Here is a 17,881-nt window from a genome sequence, read left to right on the forward strand (position 1 = left end):
GTATGGATATACATATTTTCTTTATCCATTCATCAGTTGATGGACATTTGGGTTGTTTCCACCTTTTGGCTATTGTGAAAAGTGCTGCTATGAACATTAACGTACAAATTTTTGTTTGAATACTTATTTTCAGTTCTTTGGGGTATATACCTAGTAGTAGAATGCAGGGTCATATAGTAATTCTATGTTTAATTTTTGAGGAATTGTCAAACTGTTTTCCACAGTGGCTGCACCAATTTACATTCCCATCAGCAATGTACTAGGGATCCAGTTTCTCCACATCACTGCCAACACTTATTTTCCTTTTTTTTTTTATTATAGTCATCCTAGTGCATGTGAAGTGGTATCTCTTTGTGGCTTTGATTTGCAATTCCCTAACGACTAATGATGTCTAGCATCTTTTTATATGTTTATTGACCATGTGTATATGTTCTTTGGAGAGATGTCTATTCAGATCCTTTGCCACTTTTTTTTTAAAGATTTTAGTTTTCCTTTTTCTCCCCAAAGCCCCCTGGTACATAGTTGTGTATTTTTAGTTGTGGGTCCTTCTAGTTGTGGCATGTGGGACGCCACCTCAGCGTGGCCTGAAGAGCAGTGCCATGTCCGTGCCCAGGATCCAAACCGGCAAAACCCTGGGCCGACGAAGCAGAGCGTGTGAACTTAACCACTGGGCCACGGGGCTGGCCCCCCTTTGCCACTTTTAAATTGGGCTGTCTTTTTTTAATTGAGGTATAAGAGTTCTTTGTATATTCTAGATTCAAAATCCTTATTAGATATATGATTTGCAAATATTTTTTCCTATTCTGTATGTTGTCTTTTCATTTTTCTTGACAGCATCCTTTGAAGCACAGAAGTTTTAAATTTTGATGAGGTCCAATTTATCTATTTTTTTCTTTTGTTGCTTGTGCTTTTAGCATCATATCTAAATACATTGCCAAATCCAATATCATGAAGATTTACCCCTATGTTTTCTTCTAATAGCACTTATAGTTTTAGCTCTTACATTTAGGTCTCTGTTCCATGTTGAGTTAATTTTTATATGTGGTGTGAGATAAGGGTACAACTTCATTCTTTTGCTTGTGGGTAACCAGTTGTCCCAGCACCACTATTGAAAGACTAATCTTTCCCCATTGAGTGGTCTTGGCTACAGATTATCTTGATTTTTAAAAATGGAGAGTACTGTAAAGGAGCAGAAGCACTTGCTTCTAAGCTCTATCTAGAGCTCCTTTAGCAATGGTTCTCAAAGTCTGGACCATGTACCAGCAGCGTCAGCATCTCCTAAAAGCTTGTTAGAAATACAAATTCTCAGGCTCTACCTCAGACCTAGGAATCAGAATTTCTGGCCATGGGGCCCAGTAATCTGTTTTCACAAGCCCACTAGATGATTGTTATGCATACTAAAGTTTTAGAAGCATTGCCCTATTCAATAGTTACCTTTCATAGAAATCAGGTCTCCAGTAGCCCCACCCCTTACAACTGTACCATTCAGTAGGCTGGAGACATGGAAGTTTCCTAAATTGGCTGGTAGGGCCTAGTCTGATCTTGAAAACTCGTAGTTCTGATGACTTTCTGCTCGCTCTTAACAAGGGAGTGTAGGACAGGAACTCTGACTTGTTCACTGTTGTAACCATGCTTTATAGGAAGTACTCAGTGGATGTCTGTTGAGTGAAAGAGCAAGACTAAAAGAGATGGATTTGTTTCCTGGACTGTAGCCTATGACACCAGAATGAAAGCTTCAGGCTAGGGAGAAGGCCTCACAAAACACTTAAGAATATCTGGCAAAAGATCTGCTTGCTAATTAGGAAGGATTTAATGACTTCCAGTTTCCAGTAATGGCAGTCTAGATTATTTGGACTAAGCTTCCCACTGAAAACAACTAAAAATGCTGAAAGGGGAGCTTTTAGGTGGGTGAACATGTGGAGATGTGGGGAGAGTAGTGAGCTGAGAGAGCATAGAAGCTCGGTGCCCCTTCCTACATACCCTGGCCTATGCATCTCTTCCATCTGGGTGTTCCTGAGTTATATCCTTTTATAATAGACCCATAATCTATCACCAAGAAATGAACAGTATAATGTTCTAGAGAACAAAGGGCATTGATCTATGACAGTTTCCCCAGCACAGCAAAAAGAGAGCAAGTCATTGTAGACAAGGGCTTTGCCACACTCACCATAGAATCCCCAGGATATAGCATAGTGTCTTGCAAATACATGATGTTCAACAAATATTTATTGACTAGGAGGTCTTCCTTGAGAGCAGATAAGACATAGAAATCTTAAAAAGGGAACTAATTGTACTTTGGGTTAAATTTTCTTGGAGAAGTTGAATTCTATTTCTATTTGACTTTTATTGATTTGCCTGGAGAAGACAAAATAAAACAAAAAAGTGCTGAAAAGGAAAAAAATCTTAAAAGCAACTAGTTAATGAAACAGAAAGGGATAGCAGGGCACTGTGAGAGGGAAAATAGGAATCCTGAGAGGTAAACAAGTGCAGAAGCCACCTTTGCCCTTATGGCTGTGCCAATTCTGGCAAATTCCATTTTTGTTTTAAGGACTTTGCAGGGCAAGGGATACAGAAATCAGCCAGGTGAGAGCTCTAAAGGAGATTATCTCCACAATAACCTGGGACCTTAAAAGGCAACCTTCTCATGTTAAAGGTGAGTCAGAAGTAAACCAGCTCTCTCATTGTCTTCTGCCCAAGTTGGCATCTGGCCAAAATTTGACCTTGGATTTACATGGTCCAGGATAGGTAGAATACCCCCAGGCACCTTGCACCTTGCAGGAAAGATGGGATTCCTTCCTGGAGGAAGGATTCTTGGGGGAATCATTGTCTAAGATGAGTTCTAAAGGATGAGTAGGACATCTGAATGGAAGACAGGGAATATTCTAGGCCGGGAAAATAACATGCAACAAGGCCTAGAGGTTAGAGAGGCTATGGAATTGAAAATTGCTGACAATGTTGGCTCCAGAATCCTTCTTAGGGAAGGACTTGCTTTGTTTGATAAAATATTTTGTTAGGCTGCTTGGTGTAGAGACACACCCTCTGCAAGTCTGTGTGTTGGTAAGAGGTTAAGCAGCCTATGATTGATTCAGCTGCTCTGCAGTGGGAGGGATTTGGTTTTGCTATTTCGAGAGAAAAGAGGAATAAAGGGAGAGGAAGAAGAGAAAAGCCAGCAGGACGTAGGAGGCTGGGGATTGCACTGGATGACAAGCCAGTGAGAGAACCATGCTGACAGTTGGGCTAAAGGACTTTTGAGCATATGGAAGTTATGGCTAATAGGGGCTTTAAGTTATGTGTCATATGGTGCAATGTGATTCTTCCTCTTGGCCTCTAACCAATCAGTGAAATTTACCAGGCTCACAAATGCTCTGTGTGGGTGAAGTCTTTGGGGGAAACTGAAGAATGGCTGAGTTTTGCATCTGGGTCAAAATGTTGTTGAACAGAAGCACCATAAGTAGAGCCAGGAAACCAAGTCAGTAATGACCACCCCCTACCCCCATCCTGGGAATTTGGATAAATTTTCAGGAGAAGGCTTTGGCCTTCCAAAAGGTATGGAATAAAGACTTGAGTGGAACTTACCTAGCCCTTAAGGGCTGAGAAAATAGAGTTAGATTTTGGGCCAAATCAGTAAAGCTGATACAGAATTCAGGAATTTGAGGCACAGTAGAGAAGAGTTGTGGTGACAGGCGAAGAGAGAAAAACTAGAACAATATCCTGTGGGGCCTAATAAGCCTTTTGCACTATGCTGTCTGAGTACTTGGGGGCCAGTTAGACACATGGGAGAGGAGCTCAGAGAGAGAGGTATGGACTGTGGAGTTACTTTCTTCTTTGTAGCAGTACAGTGCTGCCTTAATGTAATCCCTCAGTAGATATTTGCCGAATAGAATGAAGAACTAACACTCAGGACTGTCTTATAAATGGAACGCTTTATCTCATAAAGTCACTAGATAGGGGTTCACAAACTATGGCCCATAGGCCAAATCCAACCTACTGCCTGTTTTTGTAAGTAAAATTTTATTGGCATGCAGTCATGACCATTCATTATATATTGTTTAATGTCTACGGCTGTATTTGCCCTACAACAGCAGAGTTGAGTAGTTTGACAGAGACTATAAAGCCTAAAATATTTACTGTCTGGTCCATTATAGAAGAAGTTTGCCAACCTCTGCACTAGCTAGTCAAGGAGACTCTGGGTGACCACTGATTTGGGGTGCCATAGAAGGAGTGGCAGCATTCAGCTCTCAGACCCCTGAGGACTTCACCAGCTCTGTGATTATGATCACCAGACACAGTTTGGGGGGCATGACAAGTGAAAATATTTAAACACATTTGATTAATGACAACCTAAGCTTTAATATCAAAGTTTTTAAAAGCTACATTTAAATTAGATGAGTCAATTTCTCAACATCTGACCCCATATATTACATTGTCCCAGGAAGATGAGCCAGTAGAAAATGTTAATCAATCATTTGGGTTGGCTTCATCTGAAAAGCCAGTAAGTCGCAGGAAACCATTTAAAATAAAAAGCAAAGCAAAAAATAAGTCATATTTCTTTTTTCTTGTGGGGTCTCACATTCCCCCCTTAGCTTTAATACTAACAGGATTTTATAGAAGGAACTAATTAATATAAATATTGAAGTTTTAGGATTAAATAATTTTAAAGTTTAAATAATACATGTCACCAGAACAAAGAAAATAATTTAATAACAAAGAAAATATGTTATTAGTGCTGCATTCTGTAGCCACATAAAATTAAATGTTTACTTGTTTTTGAGAAAGATATGTTCCCTATGGATGGACCGATATCTCGCTTTGGAGTCACTTTACAGAATTTTGAGCATTATATTCCAAATTTGGGGGGGCTGAATTTAGCCGTAATTATTAGAAGTCACAATTAAAGGAAACCTTAGAATAAACATACTCTCGTTTTTAGTTGGCAGAGAGCTAATAGTGAAAAAAAATTCAGGAGTCAGAAACAGTGGAATGAATCCAGAAGCAAAATGGGAACATATAATGAAATCTTAAGCAATTCTCAAGGCACTTTCTTAATTGATGTTTGTTTGCCTAATGAGCTAGAGAACTTGCTAGAGGTAAGGAGATGCCAACTGAATGGGAAAGGGAGACAGGCCTCTGTGATGATTTTGAATAGCTCTACCTGCCATTCTTAAATTTTCAGTGGACGAAATACAAAAGAATATCACCCACTTAATATTTTTAAAGCAGATCAAATCAAAGTGACCTTAATAGTGACTACTGTAATTGCTCAAAAAATATACCAGTGAAGAAAGTAACTGAAATATAAAGATTAACTTGCCCTGGGACAATGAGTAAGCCAGAACCATAATCCTGATTTTCTGACTGTTTTCAGTGCCTTCTGCTAGCCCAATGGCTCTCAAAATAAGCTGAAAAGCTTCTAAAAATGCAGATTCCCTAGATGCACCTCAGACTTAGTGAGTCAGAATATCTACAGATAGAGCCTGAGAATCGGTATTTTTCAAAAGCATCTCAGGTGATTTTGATATGCCCCATCTGCATACCAATGCTGGGTAACAATGGAGCTAGACTGCGTTGCCTATGCTGGAAAGAAAAAAAAGTAGGCTGATGTGAGGAAATCATTTTGTGTTGCTGTTGGAATTGCTGAGTTAGCTCAAAACACATTATGATATTTAAAAGAGACATCCCCTCAAGTATACCCACATTTAGAAAGTTAAGCTGCTGAGAGCTAACATATACCAGGAATCATGTTCATCCTTACCATTGTGACTTTCCTAGTATTTTCTTGTAGTTGATTTCTAGTTTCATAGCATTGTGGTTGGAAAAGATGTGATATGATTTCAGTCTTCTTGAATTTATTGAGGCTTGCCTTGTTTCCCAACATATGGTCTATCTTTGAGAATATTCCATGTGCACTTGAGAAGAATATGTATTCTGCTGTTTTCGGATGGAGTGTTCTATATATATCTATTAAGTCTATCTGGTCTAGTTCTTTGTTTAATTCTACTATTTTCTTGTTGATTCTTGTCTTGATGACTTAACTATTGATGTAAGTGGGGTTTTAAGGTCACTTACTATTATTGTGTTGCTGTTAATACCTCCTTTTAGGTATGTTCATAGTTGCTTTATGTACTTTGGTGCTATTGTGTTAGGTACATATATATTTATGTGTTGGTAGAGCGTCCCTTTTATCATATACTGCCCCTCTTTGTCTCTCATTACCTGTTTTATCTTGAAGTCTACTTTGTCTGATGTAAGTATGGCAACACCTACTTTCTTTTGTTTGCCATTAGCTTGGAGTATCATCTTCCTTCCCTTCACTCTGAGCCTGTGTTTGTCTTTAGAGCTCAGATGTGTTTCCTAGAGGCAGCATATTGTTGCATCTTGTTTTTTAAACCCATCCAGCCACTCTGTCTTTTGATTGGAGAATTCGATCGATTTACATTTAGAGTGATTATTGGTAGATGAGGGCTTTAATACTGCCATTTTATCATTTGTTTTCTGATTGTTTGTATTTCCCTTGTTTCTTGTCCGGTGTATTCCAGACTGCCAATTCAGTCTGCTAGTTCTTTATGATGGTTTTCTCAGTTTTCTCTTTATTTATCATTTGTTTCTCTGTTCCGATTTTTTGCTTAGTGGCTGAACCTAGTCTTAAGTAGTTAGTGTCTGCAATGATAGAGCAGATGTACCGATGTTATTCTGATGACACTCTCCAGGGCAATTCAGAAGAATAATATTGAGAGAAGAAAGAACCTCTATTACTGTAAGCTGCCCTGCTGCGTTTGAAAAGAGAGTTAAAAGGAGGGGTTCTGAGGATACATGATCATCCTGGCTTCCCCATTTGGGGACTACGAAAAGAAAGAATTCACATGGAATACAAGGGAAAGCAAGTTTTAGTTATTAGGAGCCAGGGACATGTTTGTACCTAGATATTGCTTAAAATGATACCTTATTTTAGTTTATAGGTAACTGAAAATATGTTGTGTTTAATTTTATAGTCAGTTAATGAAAAGCAATATTTTCACTTCTTGTAAATTGCACACCAGTTGGTTTTGGAGCCAATTACTAACCAACCATAGGACCATTTATGTAGAAGTGATCAAAATTTCAGTGAAAAGCCCTACACGAGTGCTTTTCAGGGCACAGTGAATTCCATCATATATAGCAGCCCTAAATGCCTACTCAGATCCCTTTTGGCCAAATATAAACCCTCACATTGCTGCTTTGGAGCCAGGGACAACTGTCCATCTCCAGATCACACAAGATCTGCTCAGGGTTTCCTCTGACTCAAGTAAGGCCTGCCTAGTCTGAGGGCCCTTGCAGCTGAGTAGGCATTTAGTGCTGACAGTCACTTTTGGGAATCACGTAACAGTAGAAGAGCAGGTACAGCAAGGACTGATTCAGAAGTGAGTTGAGTCCTCTTTCCCACAAATATGAAAATATTCCTTTTCATTACATGAAAAAGTTTACAAAAAAATTCGTTGAATATGATCTTTAAATTAAAAAAAAGGGATGGGACAGATATTGAGACATTAACAGTGGTTATTATTTCTGGATAAAGGAAGTACAGACGTGTTCTTCCTTGTGCTTTAATTTAATAATTTTTCTTTCTGTTGGAAAAATGGAAAATTTGTTTTCTTTATGGATTTTCATGATTTCTAAATTACAGGGAACATGTGCTAGTTTTAGAATTAGGAAAAAAAGCTTTTTTTCTTTTTCATATAAAGAGCATGTTTACAAACTGGAATGGATCCATGGAAGTGTGCTCATGCTGGTGAAAGCCTAGATTCAAGAAGAATGGAGAGTAAAGTCTGTTGAGAACTAGTGATCAGCCTTGGAAGAGAACTCTTAGAGAGTCAAAAGAAGCTTCAGGCTCCTGAAGGGCTGTGATCACGGGGATGGAGGATTATTCTTATTTTGCCTGGCTGCAGAACGAAGAACGAGGATCAGTAGCTAGAAATTACAAGGATGAAAAATGTTCTTGGTAGAAAGAAAATTATCTAACAATGAGGAGCATTCAAAATTGGAATGGATGCCTGTGTTGCAGCGATGTCCCATTTTGGAAGTGTTTAAACTGAGGCCAGGTGACTTTCTGTCTGATTTCTTAAAGACAGAATTCTTTCTTTCTTTTTTTGTGAGGAAGGTTGGCCCTGAACTAATATCTGTTGCCAGTCTTCCTCTTTTTGGCTTGAGAAAGATCGTCACTGAGCTAACATCTGTGCCAATCTTCCTCTATTTTATGTGGGATGCTGCCACAGCATGACCTGATGAGTGGTGCTAGGTCCGCACCTGGGATCGGAACCCACGAACCCCAGGCTGCTGAAGCAGAGTGCGCAAGCTTAACCACTACATCACCAGGCTGGCCCGCAAAGACAGAATTCTTAATTGAGAGATTTGACCAAGTGGAACTAAAAAACAAAAACAATAAAACAACAAACAAGAAAGCAACCATACAGGCTATTTTTTCACCGTCCAAGTGTTTTGAGATTTTTTTTTTTTTTCTCAAAATGATTCAAGTAAATTCAATACAGAAAAGCTGGCACTAAGATCTTGGAAAATTACTTGTTTGTACCTGTTACTTTATATGTAAAACGGGGATAAGTACTTAGAGCGTTGTTGTGAGGATTAAAAGAATTACTACATACAAAGTGTTTGGTACACTGCCCACACAGTAATCGCTCAATGTATGTTAGAAGCTTTTTTATTTTATTTTATTTTATTCTATTTTATTTTATTTTATTTTATTTTAAGGAAGATTAGCTCTGAGCTAACACCCACCGCCAATCCTCCTCTTTTTTGCTGAGGAAGACTGGCCCTGAGCTAACATCTGTGCCTATCTTCCGCTATTTTATATGTGGGATGCCTGCCACATGGCTTGATAAGCAGTGCACAGGTCCATGCCCGGGATCTGAACTGGCAAACCCTGGGCCACCGAAGCAGAGTGCATGGACACTTAACCCCTATACCACCGGGCAGGCCCCTAGATGCAATTTTACTCATAATCTGTAACCAATGTGTTACGGGAAATTTGGCAAGGCAAAAATTTAGACAGCAGCTACGAACAACAGATTCTGGGAGTATTTTTGAGCAGATGGTGTTAGTGGATGATAGGGAACCGCTACACTTCTCTTTATAAAATAAAAAGAGTTTGATTAAAACAGATTAATTTTCAAATGAAGGAAGTGATCATTCTAGAATGTAGTGGATGAATTTGACATCTGCCTTTTAAAAACACACACAGCTTACTTTTTATCAAGTTCCTAACAGATGTGGACGCTTTAAAGTTTAGTTAATTGTCATGTTACGCCTTCCTTACGTGAGAAACTGAAGAGCCCCATAACCATACATGTTTTTTTCTCACATATAAAAATATACTAACATATTAAAACCCTTTTTAATTGTTTGCTTTCTCTAGTTTTGTTTTACCTGTCCTCTGAGGCAGTTGGGCGAGCAGCTGTTAGTAGTGGAGTGTGCAGTTGGTTAGAGTAAAAGGTGTCTGACAGTAGGTCAGCTCCTTCAAGCTCCCTGCAACAGTAGGGCCGGCCATGAATGACCTCCATGCTTCCCGGCTAAAAGGGCACAACCTGGAAAAGAAAAGGAGAGCACACTGGGTTTGAGAGTTTACTGCCTTGGTCCTGATCAAGCTGACCCTCCCTCAGGGCAGGCAGGAAACATGCTTTGTACTGCTAAATTGTTCAGCCCAACGCTGCATAGAAACCAGGGGCTTCCTTCCTCACCGAGAGCTCGTCTGAGGACCCTCAGAGGTCACATCCGTAATAACTAGCGACTTAAGTTCTATGGAAATAAATTTCAACAGAAACAAATCCACAAAGTGGAAGATGTTCCTAAGTAGTGTCTGAACACTACGTGGACGACATGAAGGTCCATACAGGGTCGCTACCTCGTGGACATCGACTAAAATTCAATTCTTGCCTTAAATTTAACCGCAACTATTCAAGAAAACTCAGCTAATTACCCCCCTCGTCCCCATGGTCTTTCTAAAATGCAGGGAGACTCATGATCCATCAGAATCATCAGCTGTGCTTCTAAAGGCTTCGGGAAGCCTGAACGAGAGAAGTCCTTTGCAGAGACGGGGGGAATCAGTGGTGTAGCCTGAGCGGGACCCCAAAGCGTGAGAATCTCACTCCTCCCTAGGATGTGGACGGGGAAGCCAAGGGCGCGGTGGCGAGGACGCGGGCCCGGGAGCTAAGCCGAGCCGCCGGGACCATCAGCGCCCTGCCGAGCCGTGCCTCGGGGGTTCCGACGCACCTGGGACATCAGGCTGGGAGCGGCCCGGGACCGCGCCTCCCCTTCTCCTCCCAGGGCTGACGGGCCACTGCGGGGCGTGGAATTCCGCTGTCGTCCGCACCTGCGGCCCCGGGAAGCGTGCGGGCAGGTGCGGGTGAGGGAGAGAGAGGGACCGCGGGTGGCCGGGGGCGGGGTTGAGGGTGCCTGTGACGGCGACCGTGACCGTGGCACTAGGTAACGCATTCTTGCGGGTCGGCGGCCAGGGGGCGGCGGGCAGCTCTTAGAAGTTTCACAGGAAGCCAGCCCAGGGGCTCCGGGACCAGTAAGAACCGGAAATGCAACGGGAACTCAGACAGTACCAGACACCCAGACCCGAGGCAAAACAGACTCTTCCGCTGTCCCAGGCCCTCTGCCCTGTCCACGGCCTAAGCCCCGCCCCATCCCCCGGCCCCGCCTCTTCCCCGCCCCCTGCTCCCAGCCTTGCCTTGGCCGCAGGCGTCCTCTGGCGGAGGCGTCGTTTTCTCCTTTTTCTCCGCTGTCTGTTGTAGCGGACTTCCTCCGGCCGGGGTTTTCTCTCCTGTGCGCTGGGCGGAGGAAGAGCTCAGGGCCAGGGTAGAGGGGCGGAGGAGACCCCGGTGAGGCGAGGGCGTCCGACCCGTCCTGCCCCTCTGCCTCTCCTCGCTGGACCCAGGGACAGTGCGGCCAGATCGAGGGTGGCTTCCAAAGGAGTCTGCAAGGGTTGCGCCCAGTGAGAGCCTCGGCTCTTCCTCCCCTGGGTGGGTGCGGACCTGGCAAACGGGCAGGGTGGCTGTGCGTGCCCCACCCAGTCCCCAAGGATCTAGACCCACCTTGATTACCGCAGTTACGACTAACCTCTCCCCTGCCCCAAAGAAACGAATGTGAACCACCTTTCTGCGCCTAAAGGGCAGTTAGTTTCCGTGATGGCTGAGAACGGAGCCCCCGAGAAGGACTGGGATGTGGGAAGGTTATGTTTTGGGAGGGGCTAGAACTGGCCTGCAGGAGGAACACAGAAGAAGGTGGGGGAGAGAGTGACCACCACCTCTGAGAAGGGTGCCATTCTCTGTTTTACAACTTTTTAATCAACCCACTAGTGGGTATTCATTTTGTGCTGTGCCTTCTAGGTGAGTGTTAGTTGATGTGAGGGAAAGAAAGGTGTATTGGAGTAGGCAAGGTGGTAATTTTCTATTCCTGGTCTCTGTCTTAGTCCATGCTCCTTTCTCCCGACTCCTGTGGTTATCACCCACTAAGCCTGGAAGAATAAATCCTGCTCGAGATAGACTTGTGAGCTCCTGGTCTATCAACCTGGAGTGACCCCACCTTCCCTGGTATCACAACCGCCCACATACACACTTACACGGGGCTGGTGATGCAGCTTCATCAGACAGCGCCAGTTAAATCTATTGTGCTCATTTATTACCTCCCAGGGAGAATCCCAAGGTGAAGTTTACCTTTCTCTTTGACCCCTTTATACATCTTTTTTCCCCAAAAGTTTCTCGAAGTCCACCTTAACGTTTTTGCTACTCCAGTCTTTTCAAGATCCCCCATTAAATTCCCTCTCATTGAATTCCCCGTCAGCTGAGCCTATTTCATGTACCCAGCCTTCCAGTACATTCCATACTCTACTTTTTTCGCATGCTCGACCTGTGTCCCATTTCCTCATGGCTTGATTCTCCCTGGGAGGTAATAAATGAGCACAATAGATTTAACCGGCGCTGTCTGATGAAGCTGCATCACCAGCCCCGTGTAAGTGTGTATGTGGGAGGTTGTGATACCAGGGAAGGTGGGGTCACTCCAGGTTGATAGACCAGGATGTGTGGTGATAATCTCCAGGTTCTAGTGTTTGAAATTTTATTTTAGGTCAAACGAGTGTAAAGGGTAGGAAAATGTAATTACTTATTTTTAACTTTGTTATTTTCAAATAAAATTTACAGAGAAGAAAAAATTCATTGTCAGATCTTCGTAAAATAATTGTTCTCTTTGGAAATACTTCCCCATCTGAAGGGTTCTCAGGAACGTCAGGTCTATTTGACCAACACTCCTGATTCTAGGCTTTTATCCTTTAATTCACATTGCCTCAGCCATCAGGTGATATACATGTGACTCCACCAACACGAAGTAGCCTCCCACCCAGGGGTGCTCAAAATGACTGACTTCTTAGGTCTGTCAAGGCCACCAGTGGGGACAGTAGACTCAGATCCCCTTTCTGCTTCTCCTGATGTGTTGATCTCTCTTTCACCACCTCATTTAGCTTAATGTATTCTTTGTGTCACCAGTAATCCTTCCAGCAGGGAAGATGAAATTTGGGAAGGAAAAAACTGTGTGCATAGAATATTATGTTTGGGTTGACAAAAATTCCAAACCACTAAAGTTAGATCTTTAACCTTCGAGGAGAGAATATGCAGAAAGTATATAACAATGTAAAGCATGAATTATACTCTATAACCTTGTTTAAGGTCTGTTTAGAGACCTCTAACCAAGTGGTGTTTGATAATGAATAAAATGAGGTTTTGAGGGACTTAGTACTTCTTGGCAGTTAAGAGTATTTTTTTGATCTTTTCTCCTCCCCCGTTTTATTGATGTAATTGACATATAATGCTGTATAAATTTAAGGTGTACAGCATAATGACTTGATACACATATATATTATGAAACGATTGCCACAGTAATTTTAGTTGTTAACATCTATCACCTCATATAGTTACAAAAAATAATTTTTTCCTTGTGACGAGAACTTTTAGGATTTACTCTCTTAGCAACTTTCAAATAGACCATACAGCTTTGTAAGCTATAGTCATCCTGTTGTACATTACATCACCTATGTATTTATCTTATAACTGGGAATTTGTACTTTTTGACGACCTTGACTCAATTCCTTCACCTCCCACCTCTGCCTCTGGCAACCACAAATCTGATCTCTTTTTACTATGAGTCAGGGGTTTTTTTAGATTCTACATATAAGAGAGATCATACAGTATTTGTCATTCTCTGACTTATTTCACTTAGCATAAAGCCCTCAAGGTCCATCCATGTTGTCACAAATGACAGGATTTCCTTCCTTTTTATGGCTGAATAGTATTCCCTTGTATATATTTATCACATTTTCTTTATCCATTCATCTGTCGATGGACATTTAGGTTGTTTCCATGTCTTGGCTTCTGTAAATAATGCTGCAGTGAATTTGGAGGTGCAGATGTCTCCTTGACATAGTGATTTCATGAGTATTTTTTAAAAGAAAAAGTTATGAGTCTTACTCCTTGTCTAGAAGATGTGTTGGAAAGCCTCTTTCAGTGACTTTAAAATATACAATTTAAAAAATGGCAAAACTTAAAACCTCATTGGTTCCAGTATATATATCTACTTACTAGGATGACAATTAAAAATATATACTCTGCTGGCTTTAAAATTAAACTACGAATGCGTTAAATGGCACTTTAATATTAACTTGAGTGTTTTGCCTTGAATAGCTAATGAACTATGCGGTCATTTAGTAATGAACCCAATAGCAATATGCGATATAATACTCTCTTGTGATGCTGGGCGGCAGGAGTGAACCACAACTCCCAGCCAGCCACGTGGTCACAAGGTTAGAAAACTGATACACTTAAAACAATTCTGTACCCATAACAATCATTCTATTTTTTCACTTTCAGTACAGTATTCAATAAATTACTTGAGATATTCAACACTTTATTATAAAATAGGCTCTGTGCTAGATGATTTGGCCCAACTGTAGGCTAGTGTGTTCTGAGCACGTTAAAGGCAGGCTAGGCTAAGCTATGATGTTTGGTAGATTAGGGGTGTTAAATGCATTTATGACTTAATATTTTCAACTTATGATGGGTTTATCGTGATGTAACCCCACTGTAAGTCGAGGAAGATCTGTATGAGAAGCTTTTCTCTTCTATGACTAGCCCTGATTTTAGAAGTGCATTGCTTTCATTAGTCCAAAAGAAGTGACACCTCTATGCTGTTCCACCCCCCGGCTTTTCTGTACCGCTGCACTGTGTTCATTAGTATTAGAATGAATAGTGCCCACAGACCTGAAAACTGGGGAGCGCAGGTTTGCTTAGGGTAAGAAACAAGACTTCAGAAATGATTTAGTGCCTTGGGTAAGGTCATGCATAACCCTACAAGGTAAAAGCCTTATCAGATTTGACTGGCAAGTGAAGGCTCATGCATCAGAGAAATCGCTGACTTCAGTGATGTATAACCCCTGGCTCCATGCCTGCTCCATTCCTCTGTCAGGCTGCCACCATTGCCCTCCTGCTGTCCTGTGATGTAGGACATGGCCAAGATTGACAGGGAGAGAAGGTTGAAGGGGCAGTTGTTAAAATGTCATCCACCCAGACTGAAATCCAAATGGCTTAATTTATCATGATGCATTTTAATTAATGAGAGTGAAAAAGTGAAGAGGTTGTGGTTTCTAATTAAAGAAAGTAATGCTTTGGTTACTGAAATGCAAATGGCTTAATTGGGAGGGAAACAAAAGTTAATTAGGTCAGAAAGACATTAAGAGGAAACTAAAAACATCTTTGTCACAATTAGACCTACAGTTGGTGTGTGGTAAAAGAAACTACATGTAGAAATTAGAGAGTCAGACGTAAATATTTTAGCATTTGATCGATTTTTGACATTAGGGACTATTTCAGTTTTATAATAAATACAGCCTTTGCATTTCATTGCAGATATTTTAATGTAAAAAGAATCTTGCTGATTCTTAATGGTCACTGTTTGCTTATTTTGTTTTAAGTACTCTGCCTTTCCTTAAGGATGTACCAGTTCCTCTGTGCTAGTAATCCTTAACTCATAACTAAACTCAGAGTGAAAAAGTTAGGTTTACTTTTGCCTCCTATAAACTGTTGAATTGAGGTGATTGTGTGCTAGTTTAAACTTTTAAAGTTGTTAACTGAGCCTTAAGTGTACAGTGTATTTTACAGTATAAAACAAGAAGTTCTTAAAGACATTTTGTCGTGGTGCTGGTGGCGGTAGCGGTTATTGTTTTGGTCTAGGAATGTAAAATTACCGAAGTGCAAATGGGGAGCGTTTTCTGCCCTCTAGTGGTTAAAAGTAATTTTGCAATGTCGCTTACACTTAGTGCTTTCAATTACAAGAGAAAATTACATTTTAAAAGCGGTTTAAAAATTATGTAGGTGCATTGCTGTAGCTAATTATTATTGCTGCATATTTTAAGAAAGGGAAACAATAGTTTTATTTATTTTAACCACAATATACCAATGCCTGGAAATCTGGCAAGAAGTAAAAATAATTTGAGATAATTTTTCTTCAGGATTAAAATAATATTTCTGTACCTCTACAAACAGAGTATTAATTTGACATTAATCTCATTATGATTTAATTCTACTCCTGATTCTAATATTGATTTTCCTATTTGAATTCATTTAGACTTTAGTTCCTATGTTTAGGAAGAGAATAATGGATGGTAATACTTCCCATTTCCTGAGTTACACATAGGATAAGATATATTACATTAATGTTATATGAGGAGAGGAAAACTTCATAATACATGAAAAACAAAAAAGGGCTATTAGGAGAGATGCCATAGATCCTGAAGTTCAGAGAAAAGTGCTCTAAAGAAACATATGGGTAATTGTTGACCATTCTCCATTTCTCAGGCAAGTTAAACTACCAAACTCTTCATTTTCACTACTGTCTGAAATAAATGTCTCCTCACCTCTAACTGTCAACAGAAGTCTTTGTTGTCCCAGGTATTTCCAAAGAAGCGCTAGCTCTGGCCCCAGGTGAATCCAATATATTAGGACCTGGTGAGATGATAAAATGGTTTAGGAGAAAAAAAGTTTAGCAACAATCACCCTCTTTCAAAAAGCTTAAAGGAAATATTGGAAAAATTTAATGTTATGATGAAGATGCGAAATTCCTAAGTAATATTAGTCTGTAAGAGTCAGGGCATCTCTAAAGAGCATCAAACCTGTTGTCATAGTAACTTTTTGGTAAGCAAAATGACACCAAAGCTTTGAGTATGGTTATTCAGGTATTAATAGTGTGAGAATAATTAGAGAATAGTGCTAAACTGTGTGAAAATGCAAGTGAAATGCACTTAATACCACTCAATTGCATACCTAAAGATAGTTAAAATGGTAAATTTTTAAAATGTATATCTCTCACATTTTTAAAATCCATTTATCTATCAATGGACATTTAGGTTGTTTCCATATCTTGCCTCTTGTAAATAATGTGGCAGTGAACATGGGGATGCAGACACCGTTTTGAGATAGTGATTTCATTTTCTTTGGATAAATACCCAGAAGTGAAATTGATGGATCATATGATAGTTCTATTTTTAATTTCCACTTATATGTAGAATCTAAAATAAAAATCTGACTCAGATACAGCGAACAGATTGGTGGTTGCCAGATGCAGAGGGTGAGGGGTAGGCGAAATGAATAAAGGTGATCAAAAGCTACAAACTTCTAGTTATAAGATAAATAAGTCTTGGGAATGTAGTATACAGCATGACTATAGTTAACAATACTGTATTGTATATTTGAAAGATGCTAAGAGAGTGAGTCTTAAAAGTTTTCATCATACAAAAAAAATTTTTTAACTTTGGGTGGGGATGGATGTTAACTAAAATTATTGTGGTAATCCTTTTGCAATATAGTCATGTGCCGCATAATGATATTTTGGTCACACGGGACTGCATATACGATGGGGCTCCTGTAAGATTAGTACCATATAGCTTAGCTGTGTAGTAGGCTGTACCATCTAGGTTTGTGTAAGTACACTCTATCATGTTTTCACAAAAATGAAATCCCCTAATGATGCATTTCTCAGAAATATCCCATTGTTAAACGATGCATGACTGTATATACATATATCAAATCAGTATGTTGTATGCCTACAACTGATACAGTGTTATATATCAATTATATCTCAATTAAAAAAACCCCAAGTCTAGTGAAGGAGAAATGTCAAAATATGCTGTATATTTTATATAACAAGGAAGCTGGCTTGTCAAGGCTGAGCAGACCTGTCTAGTTGTCCATCCAAAACCCATACTCTTTTTTTCCATAGTAATAGTGGTTGGGACAATGTGCCCAATGGAGAAACTATATTTCCTAGCCTTAATTGCAGATTGGGGTAGCCAATGACATGAAAGAGGAAGTTGTTGGATGGTGATCTTTTCTATTTATTTTATATTTTCAATTATTTTATTAAGGTCATAGCAGTTTATAACATTCTGTAGTTTCAGGTGTACATTATTATTTGTCAGTTTCTGTATAGACTGCATCATGCTCACCACCAATAGTCTAATTTTTATCTGTCACCATACATATATGCCCCTTTACCTCTTTCGCCCACCCCCCAGCCCCCTTCCCCTCTGTAACAACTAATCTGTTCTCTTTATCCATGAATTTGTTTATCTTCCATATATGAGTGAAGTCATGTGGTGTTTGTCTTTCTCTGTCTGGCTTACTCTGCTTAATATCATACCCTCAATATCGATATCATCTATGTTGTTGCAAATGAGACAATTTTGTCTTTTTTATGGCTGAGTAGTATTCCATTGTATATATGTATACACCACATCTTCTTTATCCATTCATCAGTTGATGGACACTTGGGTTTCTTCCATGTCTTG

At 40.2% G+C, this 17,881-nt stretch overlaps 1 protein-coding gene and 1 long non-coding RNA gene across 7 annotated transcripts in view; one reads left to right on the top strand and one right to left on the bottom strand.

The window, feature by feature from the left end:
- SPMIP4 (sperm microtubule inner protein 4) overlaps positions 1-10,655 on the bottom strand; it is a 49,674-nt gene extending 39,019 nt beyond the window's left edge. Inside the window, exons 1-2 of the mRNA XM_001498834.5 lie at positions 10,261-10,655; positions 9,418-9,575 (exon numbers count right to left, since the gene is read on the bottom strand). Of these exons, the coding sequence (XP_001498884.2) occupies positions 9,418-9,551 (134 nt within the window). The 5' untranslated portion in view covers positions 9,552-9,575; positions 10,261-10,655. The remainder of the gene's footprint in view (positions 1-9,417; positions 9,576-10,260) is intronic.
- Positions 1-17,881, top strand: part of LOC106783078 (uncharacterized) — a 259,582-nt gene that overhangs the window by 54,334 nt on the left and 187,367 nt on the right. The window lies entirely within an intron of this gene.

Source organism: Equus caballus, chromosome 4 (assembly GCF_041296265.1).
Source record: "Equus caballus isolate H_3958 breed thoroughbred chromosome 4, TB-T2T, whole genome shotgun sequence".
Classification (NCBI taxonomy): domain Eukaryota; kingdom Metazoa; phylum Chordata; class Mammalia; order Perissodactyla; family Equidae; genus Equus; species Equus caballus.